Source organism: Oncorhynchus clarkii, chromosome 17, assembly GCF_045791955.1.
Source record: "Oncorhynchus clarkii lewisi isolate Uvic-CL-2024 chromosome 17, UVic_Ocla_1.0, whole genome shotgun sequence".
Taxonomy (NCBI): domain Eukaryota; kingdom Metazoa; phylum Chordata; class Actinopteri; order Salmoniformes; family Salmonidae; genus Oncorhynchus; species Oncorhynchus clarkii.
Window position 1 is genome coordinate 40,690,136 of NC_092163.1, and position 17,571 is coordinate 40,707,706.

General features: G+C 45.9%; 1 protein-coding gene across 1 annotated transcript in view; it reads left to right on the top strand.

Annotated features, from left to right (window-relative positions):
• Positions 1 to 16,415, top strand: part of LOC139370815 (dihydropyridine-sensitive L-type skeletal muscle calcium channel subunit alpha-1-like) — a 32,829-nt gene extending 16,414 nt beyond the window's left edge. Inside the window, exons 11-42 of the mRNA XM_071110597.1 lie at positions 77 to 302; positions 614 to 821; positions 1,047 to 1,167; positions 1,383 to 1,597; positions 3,992 to 4,061; positions 4,167 to 4,299; positions 4,597 to 4,726; positions 5,014 to 5,073; positions 5,389 to 5,495; positions 5,657 to 5,744; positions 5,969 to 6,076; positions 8,243 to 8,295; positions 8,520 to 8,666; positions 8,839 to 9,040; positions 9,149 to 9,307; positions 9,543 to 9,653; positions 9,882 to 9,965; positions 11,115 to 11,162; positions 11,452 to 11,604; positions 11,756 to 11,821; positions 11,920 to 12,011; positions 12,213 to 12,372; positions 12,502 to 12,629; positions 12,783 to 12,879; positions 12,988 to 13,090; positions 13,202 to 13,303; positions 13,412 to 13,542; positions 13,737 to 13,862; positions 14,021 to 14,098; positions 14,257 to 14,402; positions 14,524 to 14,710; positions 14,868 to 16,415. Of these exons, the coding sequence (XP_070966698.1) occupies positions 77 to 302; positions 614 to 821; positions 1,047 to 1,167; positions 1,383 to 1,597; positions 3,992 to 4,061; positions 4,167 to 4,299; positions 4,597 to 4,726; positions 5,014 to 5,073; positions 5,389 to 5,495; positions 5,657 to 5,744; positions 5,969 to 6,076; positions 8,243 to 8,295; positions 8,520 to 8,666; positions 8,839 to 9,040; positions 9,149 to 9,307; positions 9,543 to 9,653; positions 9,882 to 9,965; positions 11,115 to 11,162; positions 11,452 to 11,604; positions 11,756 to 11,821; positions 11,920 to 12,011; positions 12,213 to 12,372; positions 12,502 to 12,629; positions 12,783 to 12,879; positions 12,988 to 13,090; positions 13,202 to 13,303; positions 13,412 to 13,542; positions 13,737 to 13,862; positions 14,021 to 14,098; positions 14,257 to 14,402; positions 14,524 to 14,710; positions 14,868 to 15,095 (4,067 nt within the window). The 3' untranslated portion in view covers positions 15,096 to 16,415. The remainder of the gene's footprint in view (positions 1 to 76; positions 303 to 613; positions 822 to 1,046; positions 1,168 to 1,382; positions 1,598 to 3,991; positions 4,062 to 4,166; positions 4,300 to 4,596; positions 4,727 to 5,013; positions 5,074 to 5,388; positions 5,496 to 5,656; positions 5,745 to 5,968; positions 6,077 to 8,242; positions 8,296 to 8,519; positions 8,667 to 8,838; positions 9,041 to 9,148; positions 9,308 to 9,542; positions 9,654 to 9,881; positions 9,966 to 11,114; positions 11,163 to 11,451; positions 11,605 to 11,755; positions 11,822 to 11,919; positions 12,012 to 12,212; positions 12,373 to 12,501; positions 12,630 to 12,782; positions 12,880 to 12,987; positions 13,091 to 13,201; positions 13,304 to 13,411; positions 13,543 to 13,736; positions 13,863 to 14,020; positions 14,099 to 14,256; positions 14,403 to 14,523; positions 14,711 to 14,867) is intronic.
• The last annotated feature ends 1,156 nt before the right edge of the window (positions 16,416 to 17,571 follow it).

Here is a 17,571-nt window from a genome sequence, read left to right on the forward strand (position 1 = left end):
TACCCCCCCCCCCCCCCCCCCCCCCCCCCCCCCCCCCCCCCCCCCCCCCCCCCCGCTTCTCCCTTCCCCCTCCCAGACACTGCCAACAAGGTGCTGCTGTCTCTGTTCGCCATTGAGATGTTTATGAAGATGTACGCCCTGGGTCTCCAGCAATACTTCATGTCTCTGTTCAACCGCTTCGACTGCTTCGTGGTCTCCACCGGCATTCTGGAACTCGTCCTGGTCGGCATGGACGTCATGACCGTCATGGGGATCTCTGTGCTGCGCTGCATTCGACTCCTCAGGCTGCTCAAAGTAACCAAGTAAGACTTTACATTAGGCTGCATTAGGCTTTCGGGTGTGTTAGTGGTGGACTCCATTAAAAGCCTGCACACACCACGGTTCTCCAGGTCCAGGATTGGTCCAATTAATTGATGGGTTTATTGATTAATTGATTGTATCTTACATCCCCAACCCCTTGTAGCTTCATAGGAAGTGCATAGCACTTACCCTGTGTGTGTGTGTGTGTGTGTGTGTGTGTGTGTGTGTGTGTGTGTGTGTGTGTGTGTGTGTGTGTGTGTGTGTGTGTGTGTGTGTGTGTGTGTGTGTGTGTGTGTGTGTGTGTGTGCTTCAGGTACTGGACGTCTCTCAGTAATCTGGTGGTGTCCCTGCTGAACTCAACCCCCTCCATCGCATGCCTGCTCCTCCTCCTCTTCCTCTTCATCGTCATCTTCTCTCTGCTGGGCATGCAGGTGTTCGGGGGGAAGTTCAACTTCCCCAATGCGCCCAAACCCCGCAGCACCTTTGACAGCTTCCCCCAAGCTCTCATCAGTGTCTTCCAGGTGGGCAAGGAAATACAGTTTTTTTTCTCATTATTTTTAACAGATTTATCACACGAACAAGATGAAGGACAATATGGACATCTGAAGGAGCATATGTACACGTATGACAGGAAAATGTTGGACATCAGCCCTTGCTTTTTGTTTCATTCACTGTGGAAAAGCAGGCCGATCATTTGTCAGTGGGAGCCTGACTGTGTTCCTTCCCTGCCTCTCGCTCTCTGTCAGATCCTGACGGGGGAGGATTGGAACTCTGTGATGTATGATGGCATCATGGCGCATGGAGGTCCCACCATGCCCGGGATCCTCGTCAGCATCTACTTCATCATCCTCTTCGTCTGCGGAAACTGTATCCTCTGTGTGTGTGTGTGTGTGCGTGTGTGTGTGTGCGTGTGCGCGTGTGCGTGTGCGTATGTGCATGCGTGCGTGTGTGTGTGCGTGTGTGTGTGTGTGTGCTGCCCAACTACTCTCCCAGACAGAAATCAGACTTAAATTCTGTCCTTGGGTACATTCGTGTCTCTCTTCCATTTCCTACCGTAATGAACTTTGACCCCTAGCACTTAGACATCCTGCTGAATGTGTTCTTGGCCATCGCCGTGGACAACCTGGCGGAGGCTGAGAGTCTGACCATGGCCCAGAAGGAGAAGTCTGAGGAGAAGAAACGCAAGAAGCTGCTCAGGGCTAACATGCCTGACAAGGCCACAGAGGAGAAAGCCCTCCTGGCCAAGAAGCTTGCAGCGGAGAGAGCCAAAATAGAGGGCATCCCTACCACAGCCAAGGTCAGATATTTCCAGTAGCGGTGCGGGGGTAAAATGACAGAAGAAGCCAAGCCAGTAAAAAAACTAATATTGTGATAATTGCGTTGTTTGCTCTATAACCCATTCGTTCATACGCCACCGTGGTATACAATAACACCATGACAACAAAAAGACAGCAGTCACACAGTGGCGGAATAAATTAGACTACACATACGTTTGGTTCATCACAAAACTGGAGAGCAACATCTGTCCAGTGAAGTCCACAAAGCAACTATTGCATGAAACAAACAGCTATATCACCTGCAGCATGATCAAGCAAGGTAATGTTTTCGACAGTTTACTAAACAACGACTGGTTTAGAACCATGGAGTTACAGCAAAACAGCACAAAGACAACAGGAGCACTGCCTCTGCTATTCCAGAACCACTTCAACTTTAACAGTCAAACATCATCAAATCAACAAGGCTGTATCCAGGCTGTATCACAACCGGCCGTGATTGGGAGTCTCATAGGGCGGCGCACAATTGGCCCAGTGTCGTCCGGGTTTGGCTGGTGTAGGCCGTCATTGTAAATAAGAATTTGTTCTTAACTGACCCAGCTCAGCGCTGATTGCCTAATGAAAATTATATCAAGGGAGGCCAAATGTTTGCTGGCATCAATCAATCAAATTCTAAGGGCCAACATTTTATACGCTTTTGGTCCAGACAGCATCAAATCAAATCAAAGTTTATTTGTGACGTGCGCCGAATACAACAGGTGTGTAGACCTTACAGTGAAATGCTTACTTACAGGCTCTAACCAATAGTGCAAAAAAGCTGTTAGGTGAACAATAGGTAAGTAAAGAAATAAAACAACAGTAAAAAGACAGGCTATAAAAGTAGCGAGGCTACATACAGACACTGGTTAGTCAGGCTGATTGAGGTAGTATGTACATGTTCATATGGTTAAAGTGACTATGCATATATGATGAACAGAGAGTAGCAGTAGCGTAAAAGAGGGGTTGGCGGGTGGTGGGCGGGACACAATGCAGATAGCCCAGTTAGTCAATGTGCGGGAGCACTGGTTGGTCGGCCCAATTGAGGCAGTATGTACATGAATGTATAGTTAAAGTGACTATGCATATATGATAAACGGAGACTAGCGTCCGGGTAGCCATTTGATTACCTGTTCAGGAGTCTTAATGGCTTGGGGGTAAAAACTGTTGAGAAGCCTTTTTGTCCTAGACTTGGCACTCCGGTACCGCTTGACATGCGGTAGTAGAGAGAACAGTCTATGGCTGGGGTGGCTGGGGTCTTTGAACATTTTTAGGGCCTTCCTCTGACACCGCCTGGTGTAGAGGTCCTGGATGGCAGGCAGCTTAGCCCCAGCGATGTACTGGGCCGTACGCACTACCCTCTGTAGTGCCTTGCGGTCAGAGGCCGAGCAATTGCCGTACCAGGCAGTGATGCAACTAGTCAGGATGCTCTCGATGTTGCAGCTGTAGAACCTTTTGAGGATCTTAAGACCCATGCCAAATCTTTTCAGTTTCCTGAGGGGGAATAGGCTTTGTCGTGCCCTCTTCACGACTGTCTTGGTGTGCTTGAACCATTCTACTTTGTTGTTGATGTGGACACAGAGGAACTTGAAGCTCTCAACTTGTTCCACTACAGCCTCATCGATGAGAATGGGGGCATGCTCGCTCCCCCTTTTCCTGTAGTCCACAATCATCTCCTTAGTCTTGGTTACGTTGAGGGATAGGTTGTTATTCTGGCACCACACAGCCAGGTCTCTGACTTCCTCCCTGTAGGCTGCATCGCCGTTGTCTGTGATCAGGCCTACCACTGTTGTGTTGTCTGCAAACTTAATGATGGTGTTGGAGTCATACCTGGCCATGCAGTCATGGGTGAACATGGAGTACAGGAGGGGACTGAGCATGCACCCCTGGGGAGCTCCAGTGTTGAGGATCAGCGTGGCAGATGTGTTGCTACCTACCCTCACGGGGCGGCCCGTCAGGAAGTCCAGGATTCAGTAACAGAGGGAGGTGTTTAGTCCCAGGGTCCTTAGCTTAGTGATGAGCTTTGCGGGTACTATGGTGTTGAACTCTGAGCTGTAGTATGTGTAGCTGAGCTGTAGTCAGCTACACATATTGAGACAGAGGGGCGCTGTTTCCCTCACTCAGATGATTTCTACATGAGATTCAGCCACTTGCGTATTGACCTAAAATTATGAAAACACAGAGAGAGACAAAATATAAATGATTTAATAATTTGTATTTTTATTGGTCAAATACTTGGGGAAGCCTGGCTTCCCTTGGCATCCATGAATACACACCACTGTATATTTCATGGAGAAACCCGCCCCACGTTTGGTGTCAGCACAACCGGTGGGATTTGAACCCAGGCCCCACTCTAATCAAAATGCTTGTTTATGTCACAGCTGAGAGTGGACGAGTTTGAGTCCAACGTGAACGAGATCAAGGACCCCTTCCCGCCTGCTGACTTCCCTGGTAAAACCTCACACACCTCTGGGCACATTCATGTCAATCTAATCTGGATCTCAGAGAACTCCGAATTTAGAACGTGGCACGTTTCCTGCTCATTCTTTCATCCAGGTGATGATGAGGAGGAGGAGCCTGATATCCCTGACACCCCGAGGCCACGGCCAATGGCAGACCTGCAGCTGAAGGAGGAGGTGGTGCCTATTCCAGAGGCCAGCTCCTTCTATATCTTTAGCTCTGATAACAAGTAATGATGATTATGGTGATGATTATGGGGATGATGATGTACTTGCTAAGACTATGATATGTTGTTGTTTATCTGCCTTATAGTTGAATCCACTGACTTGGGGTCACTCTGGAAAAGACCAACTGCTAAATGACCAAAAATGTACTGATGATGGTGGTGATGATGAATGGATTACGATGAATGCATTATGATGTTGGCCTTATGTGGTTGTTTTAGCCTCCTTACTTGGCTGTCAGTCACTCTGCATAACAGTGTCTGCAGTTAAATTCCTGTGATGTAATTGCTGTCCCCCTCCAGGATCCGTAAGCTGTGCCACCGCATCATCAACGCCACCGCCTTCACCAATATCATCCTCCTCTTCATCCTCCTCAGCAGCATCTCCCTGGCTGCCGAGGACCCCATCGACCCCATGTCCTTCAGGAACCAGGTGCCCACAGACATGCGTGCTCTGCCTGCTGTATCATTCACCTCCTTATCGCAGATGGAAAAGCATTTGTTTCAGTAAAGAAAGTCGAAAGGGAATGAATTTTGACCAAAATAACTGACACAAAGGGGTTTTCTCTGCTTCATGGCATCACTGTCTTTAACCTACGCAGCATGACTGCAAGACTGTACGGAGTACCACGTTAGAGATTCTGCTGAAGAGCTCTGGCGCGCTACTAGGCTGAAATGAATCCGCCCACTTTGTCATGTTTCCCTGTTTCCCCTGTGTAGGTGCTGGCCTCCGCTGATGTGGTCTTCACCTCAGTGTTCACTGTGGAAGTTGTCCTCAAGGTAACCGGGCATTGTCGGCTCCACTACTAGTAGCTGTCCTGGATTAGAAAGGCACTTTTCTAAATGGGATCATGTCTTACATGTTTACATTACCAAGTACATGCACCTTTTCTGCAGCAACGGTACATCGGTAATGTGACAAACTCTCTCGACATTATGTTACATCCACTTTAACCTGCACCGCAGCCCTATTCAACTCTATGTGTTTTCACATGAGTAGCTGTGAGTTCATGTGGGTTAATTGTTTGTTGGTTTGAGAGGGTTTATGTCTCAACCAGTCTCGTCATCTTCAGTATCCTTCCGCCTTTACTCCAGATGACCGTATACGGCGCCATCATGCACCCCGGCTCCTTCTGCCGGAACTCCTTTAATATCCTGGATCTGATTGTGGTCAGCGTATCCCTCCTCTCCATGCTCATGGAGTAAGTAGTCCCTGGGAATGTATAATGTCATTCAAATCCTGTGGCACAACTGGATCTATTCCATAATGCTTGATGTAGCTTCAGTTATGAGTGTGTGTCTCTCTCTAGAAATACAGACTATAGACAAGTCAAGTGTGAGATGTGGTGCCTGCCCTATCTAGGTCCAGTGCTATCTCTGTGGTGAAGATCCTCAGGGTGTTGAGGGTGCTGAGGCCCCTAAGGGCCATCAACAGGGCCAAGGGCCTCAAAGTGAGCTTACCTGTGCTCTCTACTCCTCACTTCTACCCCTCAACAGTACTCCTTACCTGCTACACTGACACTATATTCACATTCTCATTGTTTTTTTTACATGTTCCCATTACCTAACACACCAAATGCAACACTTTGACCAACCCAGCAGCCACATGTTTTTCTAGTTCTGGTCCTGAAGTACCCGTCTGATATGCTGGTTTCTGCTGTCTCTTGTGGTCTAGCATGTGGTCCAGTGTGTTTTTGTGGCCATCAAAACCATTGGCAACATCGTGCTGGTCACCATGCTGCTAGACTTCATGTTCGCCTGCATTGGAGTCCAGCTCTTCAAGGTGAGCTCTAGATATGGATGTATGGTAATTTATAGGGATGTATGGTAATTTATAGGGATGTATGGTAGTTTATAGGGATGTATGGTAATTTATAGGGATGTATGGTAATTTATAGGGATGTATGGTAATTTATAGGGATGTATGGTAATTTATATGGATGTATGGTAATTTATAGGGATGTATGGTAGTTTATAGGGATGTATGGTAATTTAGAGGGATGTATGGTAATTTTTAGGGATGTATGGCAGTTTATTTTTATTCATTTTTTATTTCACCTTTATTTATCCAGATAGGCCAGTTGAGAACAAGTTCTCATTAACAACTGCTACCTGGCCAAGATAAAGCAAAACAGTGCGACAAAAACAACACAGAGTTACACATGGGATAAACAAACGCACAGTTAATAACACAATAGAAAAATCTGTATACAGTGTGTGCAAATGAAGTAAGGAGGTAAGGCAATAAATAGGCCAATAGTGGCGAACTAATTACAATTTAGTAATTTACACTGGAGGGATATATGTGCAGATGAGGATGTGCAAGTAGAAATACTGGTGTGCAAAAGAGCAGAAAAACAAAAACAAATATGTGGATGAGGAAGGTAGTTGATTGGATGGGCTATTTACAGATGGGCTGTGTACAGCTGCAAGCTGCTCTGACAGATGATGCCGAAAGTTAGTGATGGAGATATAAGTCTCAAATTTCAGTTATTTTTGCAATTCGTTCCAGTCATTGGCAGCAGAAAACTGGAAGGAAAGGCGACCAAAGGAGGTTTTGGCTTTGGGGATGACCAGTGAAATATACCTGCTGGAGCGAGTGCTATGGGTGGGTGTTGCTATGGTGACCAGTAAGCTGAGATAAGGTGGAGCTTTACCTAGCATAGACTTATAGATGACCTGTAGATGACCTGGAGCCAGTGGGTTTGGCGACAAATATGTAGCGAGGACCAGCCAACGAGATCATACATGTTGCAGTGGTGGGTAGTATATGGGGCATTGGTGACAAAACGGTTGGCACTGTGATAGACTGCATCCAAGTAGAGTGTTGGAGGCTATTTAGTAAATGACATCGCGAAAGTCAAGGATCGGTAGGATGTATGGTAATTTATAGGGATGTATGGTTGTTTACAGGGATTAAAGGTTGTTTATAACGATGTATGGTAATTTATAGGGAAGTATCATTTTTTATAGGGATTTATGGTAGTTTATAGGGATTTATGGTTGTTTATAGGGATTTATGGTAGTTTATAGGGATTTATGGTTGTTTATAGGGATTTATGGTAGTTTATAGGGATTTATGGTTGTTTATAGGGATTTATGGTAGTTTATAGGGATTTATGGTTGTTTATAGGGATTTATGGTAGTATATATGGATGTATGGTTGTTTGTAAGGATTTATGGTAGTTTATAGGGATGTAATTTATAAGGATGTATGGACATTTATAGGGATGTATGGTAATTTATAGGGATGTATGGTAATTTATATGGATTTATAGTAGTTTTTGGGATGTATGTTAGTTTATAGGAATTTATGGTAGTTTATAACGATGTATGGTAATTTGCAAGGGTGTATTGTAATTTATAGGGATGTATGGTAATTTATATGGATTTATAGTAGTTTATAGGGATTTATGGTAGTTTATATGGATGTATGGTAGTTTATAGCGATGTATGGTAATTTGTATGGTAATTTATAAGGATGTATGCCAATTTTTTGGAATGTATGGTCATTTATAGGGATGTATGGTAAATTATGGGGATATATGGTCATTTATCTGGATGCATGGTAATTTATATGGATGCATGGTAGTTTATAAGGATGTATGGCAGTTAATAGGGATGTATGGTAATTTATATGGATGCATGGTAATTTAGATGGATGCATGGTAGTTTATAGGGATGTATGGTAATTTATATGGATGCATGGTAATTTAGATGGATGCATGGTAGTTTATAGGGATGTATGGCAGTTAATAGGGATGTATGGTAATTTATATGGATGCATGGTAATTTAGATGGATGCATGGTAGTTTATAGGGATGTATGGTCATTTTTAGGGAAGTATGGTCGTTTATACACCTGATGATCAAAACAGAAGTCCACACACAGTCAAAGCTAATATTCTCGCTCATGTTCTGTATGTATGTGTTCATGTTCATCCCTGCAGGGCAAATTCTATGCCTGCACAGATCCTGACAAAATGACAGAGGAGGAGTGCAAGTAAGAGAGTGCAGTGATATTGTTTATTCCCTCGCACACAACATTGCATGAAAGTACAGAATGGAGCATGAAATTAGTCCTGCTTTCTCTGCCACACTCTCCTCTCCCATGTACTCTCTTTCACTCATTTATCTCTTTATTTCTTTCATTTTTTTCTTTATCTCTTTCTCTTTCTCTCTCTCACTCTCTCTTTCTCTCTCCCTCCCTCGTTCTCTCCTTCTCAGGGGCAACTACATTAGGTACCAGGAAGGTGCCATCCATCCGATGACCATCCATAAGAGAGAATGGATCAATGCAGAGCTCAACTTTGACAACATCCTCGAAGGCATGCTGGCTCTCTTCACTGTGTCCACCTTCGAGGGCTGGCCAAAGTGAGACATACATAGAAGCTTGGGATTTTGTATCTATCACATGGCATGCCTAGTAAAGTACTATGGAACACATAACAATGTATGTATGTCATGCTTGCTCAAATGCCTGTGTGTGTGTGTGTGTGTGTGTGTGTGTGTGCGTGTGTGTGTGTGTGTGTGTGTGTGTGCGCAGGTTGCTCTACAAGGCCATAGACTCTAACATGGAGGATATGGGTCCGGTGTACAACAACCGCATCGCCATCTCCATCTTCTTCATCGTCTACCTCATCCTCATCGCTTTCTTCATGATGAACATTTTCGTGGGTTTCGTCATCGTTACATTTCAGGAGCAGGGAGAGCAGGAGTACAAGAACTGCGAGCTGGATAAGAACCAGGTGTGTGTATCTGGGTGTGTGTGTGTGTGTCTCTCTCTCTCTGTTATGTTTGTTGTTCTAACACACAGCCGTGTGTAACCCCTCTGTGTCCCGTCTTCCCTATGACAGCGTGCGTGTGTTGAGTACGCCCTGAAAGCCCGGCCGCTGCGCTGCTACATTCCTAAGAACCCGTACCAGTACAACGTGTGGTACATCGTCACCTCCTGCTACTTTGAGTACCTGATGTTCCTGCTCATCATGCTGAACACCATGTGTCTGGGGATGCAGGTAACGCTATTGGAGGTGGTTCAGGGAACCTTCTCATTTCAAATACTAAAACGGGATTCTTTGAAAGGACTTCTCCTGCGTCACATCAATACGATGGCCCCTGCGAGATGTTCCTACTAGATATGTCCATCCCTTCTCCATACCTAGGAGGTCTGTTTTTTTGGGGGGGGGGTCTGTTTTTTTTTCTTCCCTTTTTAATTTCCTTCTTCTCTCCCCCCTCTCTCTTCTCCCACAGCACTGTAACCAGTCAACCCATGTGACCGACCTGTCAGACATGCTGAACGTGATCTTCACTGTGCTCTTCACTGTGGAGATGGTCCTCAAACTCATGGCCTTCAAAGCTAAGGTCAGTGGTCCATAGCCATGTCCTGAATGCACTACACTTCCCAAGATGCCTTGCAAATCAATGTAGGATCACAATGAATCCAGAATAATAGCACAGTGGTTATGTAGCAACTTCGTACTTCTTCATTGTGTGTTGCCCCCTTCTCAAACTCATGGCCATCAAGGTTCAGAGCTGGAGTGTCTGTAGGTTAAGATACCTTTTATACACAATATCTTTCCTTCCCCCTAGGGTTACTTTGGAGACCCTTGGAACGTCTTTGACTTTGTCATCGTCATCGGCAGCGTCGTTGACGTCATCCTGAGTGAAGTCGATGTGAGTATTGCCATTGCGTAATGTTATTCTGAAATATGTAAGTACTGTTATGTACTGTATAATGTTATGTACTGTAATACTCACAATCCCCACTGTTCCTAAAATGTTTAAGGTTTACTAAACAGTTCAGGTGGACCCACTGTGCATTTTTGTCTTCACATTTTGAACTTCTTCGGTTATTATTTATAAGGCTGAGGAAAATCTACAGATATTTCACAATAAAAGCTCTGTCCTGTCATCTGACTTTCTGGACTGTGTTTACACCCCTGTCTGACACCCCGCCCACTTAGAGAAACTCAGGACAGGCTCCCCTGTCAGAACTCGGCCCCAATAATAGCACTGAGGATGCGGTCAGTATTCGCCATGGGGTAACCCTCGCACTACCACCCACCTCTGCCCCGGCTGCACCCTCAACCCCCCGAACACACCATCCTCCTGAAGCCCTGCAGCACGTGGCTGGAGCTTGCCTCACCCACCTGCCATGCCTTGAACACCACACCACACCCTGTCTGCTTGGTTACTTTATGCCCCTAACATAATAACTGTTTGGTCATTTCCCTCATTGCTTTTACTGTTTGAGACTGAGAGGGCTGATTCCAGATCAGTTGTTAAGGGCAGAAAACAACCACTGTCACCTTGTTTCACCTCCCACCACCATGTGTCCAGCGAACTGTCAATCATTCCTACTAGTAAATAAGAGATTGACATCCTTCTGTGGTTTTTACTGTGATTCCTGTACGAGGGACTGAGTCAACAGGTTTGGCGTCAGGCTCTAGATTTAAAGCAGCATTTCACATGTTTCGCTTCGGAAAAGTAAATGTAATTTTAGAAAACATAATGTTAACTCAAGTTGCCATTACAGTAAACCTTCAGAAGACCCCATCAACCATTTTCACATCTTCACTCCTCAGCCGTCATCCAGTCGTATATTACAACGTTGTCCTTTTTTTGTGCTCAAATGCATTCTCTCCCTCTCTCTCCCCCCTTACTGCAGTCTTTCGTCCTCCATTTTCTCCTCCACCTTTTGCCCCACGCATACCTCCAAAGCTGGCCCTGTCCCCTTTCGCCACTTCCTGTTCCACCACCTGGGTCTGATGTCACTTCATGTCTGACTTCACTTCCTGTGTCTCCCGTCTCTCCCCCTCACAGGCAGCCCTGGCCTCCACTGGAGGACTATACTGTCTCCACGGCTGCGCTGTAATTATTTGCCCGTAGACACTGCAAGAGAATTGCATGAAATCGCATGAAACATTGCATGAAACTCTGCGTTAGCATTGTTTATTCATTGTACCAGACATTGCGTTGCAAATTGTTAGATACTACTAAACGGTTGGAGCTAGGAACACAAGTATTTCGCTACACCCACAAATAACATCGGCCAAATGTGTGCATGTGACCAATAGAATTTGATTTGATTTGATCTTCAGTCTCAGTAAAATCCAGGACAAGAAGCATTTTCAGCTGTTTATTTCTTTGATGCCTTCAGGAGGTGAACCCAATGCAAGCGATAGCAGATTCTGAAAATGCCCGTGTGTCAATCACCTTCTTCCGACTGTTCCGTGTGATGCGTCTGGTGAAACTGCTGAACCGTTCTGAAGGGATCCGGAACCTTCTGTGGACCTTCATCAAGTCCTTACAGGTCAGAGTTCACTCCGTTTCTTTGCCTTTCACTCTGTAAGATTCACAAGTCTCATTCCGTAAGATTCACATTTCTTTGCCTTTCACAAGTCTCAGGATTTGATTGGACAGTGTGCACCAGTCTGACTATGTAATTGGTTGTTGTGCTGCAGGCCCTGCCCTACGTCGCCCTGCTCATCCTCATGCTGTTCTTCATCTATGCTGTGGTTGGGATGCAGGTATTGGACACACACACACACACACACACACACACACACACACACACACACACACGTACAGCACTCTCAGATGAGATGTATGTGTGTGTCTCCTGCAGATATTTGGTAAGATAGCGCTAATAGACGGGACGTACATCAACAGGAACAACAACTTCCAGACGTTCCCCCATGCTGTGCTGCTGCTCTTCAGGTGGGTGATCTGATCCATCAGTCCACTAACTCTGTTTCCATTTTCTTCCATTGTCTTTGTAAGTTGTACTGTCTCTCTATCCCCTACCCCCTCTCTCCCTCTTCATACCCCTCTCCCTCCCCCTTCCCCTCTCTCCTGCTTCCTCCCTCTCACTATCTCTCTCTCTTTCTATCCCTCACCCCACTCTCTCTCTCCCTCCAGGTGTGCGACAGGTGAGGCGTGGCAGGAAGTAATGTTGGCGTGTCTGTATGGGAAGAGGTGTGACCCTAAGTCAGACTACCTGCCTGGGGAGGAGATGACCTGTGGAGCCAGCTTCGCCATAATCTACTTCATGAGCTTCTACATGCTCTGTGCCTTCCTGGTGAATGACACACACACATGCATACACATATACACACATTTGCATGCTGAGACATACGTTCACACACACACACACACACACACACACACACACACACACACACACATATGATGCTGTTGTCCTCCACAGATCATCAACCTGTTTGTGGCGGTCATCATGGACAACTTTGACTACCTTACACGTGATTGGTCCATCCTGGGTCCTCATCACCTGGACGAGTTCAGGAAGATCTGGGCAGAGTACGACCCAGAGGCCACGTAAGTGTGTGTGTGTGTGTTTGTTGCCCCTTAATTTACTATATATGGACGGTATAAATGGGGCTTACAGGTTTATCTTATGACTCGTCTTTTTATCCTATTATCAGTGTACTGCAGTTAGATTATTTACAGTAGCTGTTGTTTCCCCTCCAGGGGGCGTATTAAGCACCTGGACGTGGTGACTCTGCTGCGTAGGATCCAGCCTCCTCTGGGTTTTGGAAAGTTCTGCCCCCATAGAGTAGCCTGCAAGGTGAGAGATACAGGAGGGAATCTGTTCAATTATTGTATGTGTTAATTTAACATATCTATTAAGGCAGCAGACACCTTTTTTAAATGTCTTTATTGATTCTGCCTGCAGAGACTGGTGTCCATGAACATGCCACTCAACAGTGACGGAACGGTCACCTTTAACGCTACGCTGTTCGCTCTGGTCAGGACCGCGCTGAAGATCAAGACTGAAGGTGTTTGTGTGTGTGTGTCAGTCAATTACAGAGTACTGTAGTCAGTGACTGGTCCAATTGAAAGTGGTGTATTAATATCCCCGGCCTCACTGTTGCTATCTCATTGGTCAGGAAATTTTGAGAAGGCCAATGAGGAGCTGAGGGCCATCATCAAGAAGATCTGGAAACGCACCAGTATGAAGCTGCTGGACCAGGTCATCCCACCAATCGGAGGTGAGTTCAAACATCCTATTGTAATCCTCAACTTTATGGTCCAACAACAAGCCGTTCATTCTAATTTGCTGCCATGTTTTTATGGGTGTGTGTTTGTGTGTGTGTCAGATGATGAGGTGACCGTGGGGAAGTTCTACGCCACCTTCCTGATCCAGGACTACTTCAGGAAGTTGAAGAAGAGACAGGAGGAGTACTATGGCTTCCGCCCCACCAAGAAGAACGCCAAGAATGAGATACAGGTGAGACCTTAGCCACGTCAGAATTTGATAATTGCATACCTTCTAGTTATCTTAATGACGTGGAATAGAAATGTCATCTAAACTTTTTATGAATTATCTAACAAGTCTTAATTGGTATCCCCTCACCATCTCTCTCTCTCTCTCGCTCTCTCTCGCTCTCTCGCACTCTCTTGCTCTCTCTATCTATCTTCCAGGCAGGTCTGAGGAGCATTGAGGAGGAGGAGGCTCCAGAGCTGCAGAGAGCCATCTCCGGAGACCTGATGAACGAGGAGGAGATGGACAGAGCCATGGAGGACGCAGCAGAGGAGGGTATCTTCAGGGTAAGAGGAGAGAGGGAGTGGGGGGGGGGGGGGGAAGAGAGGAGCGTGGGGAGAAAGGGAGGGAGGCAGAAAGAGAGGAGGGAGGACAAGTTGAGGGTGAGAAGAAAGAGAATAAAACTCCTCTCTATTGTGAAATGTTGTTCCTTTCATCCTCCCAGCGGGCGGGCGGTCTGTTTGGGAACCACGTTGATTCCTTCACCATGGAGGAAGGAACCCGTGACCCTAACGCTACACAGGTCATCATTTCATCATTTCAACCATTTCAGTATTAACACTTACAGTATGTAACCTTCTTCGGACTCAAAGTGCTTTACATGGTATGGACCCAGATCATGTCGACAGGAAAAACTCCTGTCCCGATGGAGGTAACTCACCTGTCTGTGTCTCCATGCAGGTGACCAGCCAGCGGCCCCTGCAGATGAGCAGATCAGACGACGGGGAGGCTACCAGTTCACCTGCCTACCATGCAAACGAGGACTTCTTCCCCTCAACGCCTAACAAAACCAACAACAACAATGTCAACAACAGTGCCGGGGAGAGGTGAGTGTGTGTGAGTGGTTATTTTTTGTGTGTTTTGTGTGTTTGTTTTCCTTAGCTGAGAGGTCACACTACATAGTAATAAAGCAAGGGGTTAACAAGCTGATTCTTTGTCCTTCTGTAGCTTTTCTTGTGGGACATATGACCGGGTTCAGGTCTATACCATCTCAACCAGCAGAAGTCCCCCAGACAGAGACTGGCAGCTGCAGACAGTAGCAGGAGCCAGGCAGGATGCTGAGCCCCACAGAGAGCCGCTCAGCCTCCAGCAGGCCCAGGGCCCAGACAGCGCCTTCGATACACTTATACAGGAGGTGAGTGGAGAGACCAGACACTGCATTTCGTACATACTGAATTCATATCGTATTAATGACATTGACATGGAACACTGGTCAAAACTCATTTTGAATCAGACAGAGTCATTCTCTCTCGCTCTCTTCTCTCTCTTCTCATGTCTTTGACTTCTGTTAGGTCTTGATAAACGGTGGGCTGGAGAGCTTGGCCAGGGACCCTCGTTTTGTGTCGGTGACGAAACGGGAAATGGCTGAAGCGTTGAACTTTGACCCTATGGACATGGAAAGTTCCGCCACTGAGCTTATGAATGGTCGCAGAGGGAGCGTTGTCACGCCTCCAATCAGGCCCCCTCGCAGATCACAGAGAAAGGCCAACCAATCAACAACACCCAGGGATGTTGTGTAGGCCAATAGGTCTGTCTGGCGTAGCAGCATAATAAAGAGACACGTGATCGTATTCAAATGTAAGCAAGGTTTGAAATGATTACGCTTTAGTCAAATATGATATATGTTTTGGCTTCTTGCAGTCAAATTGCAGTCTACAAATGATTTGTAATTATGTTCCCGTTCCCCCGACCATCGCTCAAGAAAAATCGTCATGAGGCCGAATCAAGCTGCCTCATTGGGTGCCTTCATAGCGAGTGATATCATCTGATTGGTTAAGCAGGCATTATGAATCCAGTGTTGTCGTGATATTCTGACTTTGGATGATTTCTCTCTTGGTTGATTTAAAGACTTTCCCCAGAAGAGAGCAGACTTACGATATGTGAACATTTCTTTACCATGTTATGTTCACAGAACAGACTTCCTGTTCGGACAGTTCAGGTGAACATCCCGTCGCCCCGATTAAACATGTTCCCGAGTCTCAACTTAAGGAAGTTTTGCTTGCATAAAATGTCGGCCCTGTTTAAAAACTAATGTCTTTCCCTCCATCCTTGAAGTAATCACTAATGCACCTGTAGATGGGTAGGTACTGAATACGGTTGTGTGAGTGATTAGCTCAAAGAGGAAGGGAAGGTTGTGTTTTCTAAGTGTTCTTGCAGGGTCCGGACGTTACTTTTCAGGGGATATTCTTTGAATTCTGTCATGACGACAAGGCAAGACATAGCTGGGTCAGGATGTCTCTGGGCTGGATCATGTATACGGTGTCCATATTAGGACCATCTCAGGATGTAAGCTGTGTTGACAAAGCGGGCAAAACGGGCATGTTCAAGATACACACATTCTGTACAGATCTCCACATATCAACATGTATTCACAATGCCTGGACTTTTTTTGCTATAAAATCCCATATCTCAAACATGTACATCATCTCCAGCACGGAGAGGATGACCATGTAGTGTAACATGGGAGAAAAGCCTTGTGGTGTAGGGTAGTCACCAGCTGGCCATGCTACTGTAGAATGGACTAAAGTGCAGATAAGAGGATGTGGTTAAAGACAAGGTTAGGATGAAGAGTAAGGTTAGGGTCAATGGTTGGGATTGTATTTGTGGTTGGCGAGCAGTGTGTATGAGATATGGACAACTTATTAAGGGTTTAAAGTCCTCCCTGTAGATGGCATTTTGTCTGTTCTTCTATTTTCTTTTTGAGGTAGGGCGATTTGGTTGAAACCTACAGCCTTTATTATGAAAATTAAATGTTAGATTACTTATAAAGAATGATAATTGTCGTACCTGTAACCCCCCCCCAACTAAATAAATACGAAATAAAACAATTTGGTACAACATTTTTGAATTCATTGTTGTTTAAGTATTTAAAGTGACTATCTTCAGTTCAAACAATAATAGAGCAGCTACCTCACCCCTGTTTTGGTAAACGGCTGAGTAATGGGACTGGAGAAATGTAACCACTCTCAAATTCATAGACAGAACTATGGATGAGAGGGGATACCTAGTAAATTGCGCAACTAAATGTATTCAACCCGAAATGTGTCTTTGGCATTTAACCCAACCACTCTGAATCAGAGAGGTGCGTGGGCTGCCTCAATCAACATTGTTGGGGGTTAAATGCCTTGCTCAAGGGCAGAATTGCAGATTTTTTTCACCTTGCTCGCTTTGGGATTCGAAACAGCAACCTTTCGGTTACTGGCCCAACACTCTCAAACGCTAGGCTACCCGCCAGACTGACCATCAAATCAAATCATATCAAAAGTGTTTATTAAGCACTTCTTACATCAGCTGATATCTCAAAGTGCTGTACAGAAACCCAGCCTAAAACCCCAAACAGCAAGCAATGCAGATGTAGAAGCATGGTGGCTAGGGAAAACTCCCTAGAAAGGCCAGATCCTAGGAAGAAACCTAGAGAGGAACCAGGCTATGAGGGGTGGCCAGTCCTCTTCTGGCTGTGCCGGGTGGAGATTATAACAGAGCATGGCCAAGATGTTCAAAGATGACCAGCAGGGTCAAATAATAATAATCACAGTGGATGTCGAGGGTGCAACAGGTCAGGTTAATAGCTGATCATTCAGAGTATCTCTACCTCTCCTCCTGTCTCTAGAGAGTTGAAAACAGCAGGTCTGGGACAGGTAGCATGTCCGGTGAACAGGTCAGGGTTCCATAGCCACAGGCAGAACAGTTGAAACTGGAGCAGCAGCACGGCCAGGTGGACTGGGGACAGCAAGGAGTCATCAGGCCAGGTAGTCCTGAGACATGGTCCTAGGGCTCAGGTCCTCCGAGAGAGAGAGAGTGAGAAAGAAAGAGACAAAGAGAGAATTAGAAAGAGCATACTTAAAGACACTATGCCCCCATCCGACGAAACCCCCGGACAGGGCCAAACAGGCAGGATATAACCCCACCCACTTTGCCAAAGCACAGCCACCACACCACTAGAAGGATCACTTCAACCACCAACTTACCATCCTGAGACAGGGCCGAGTATAGCCC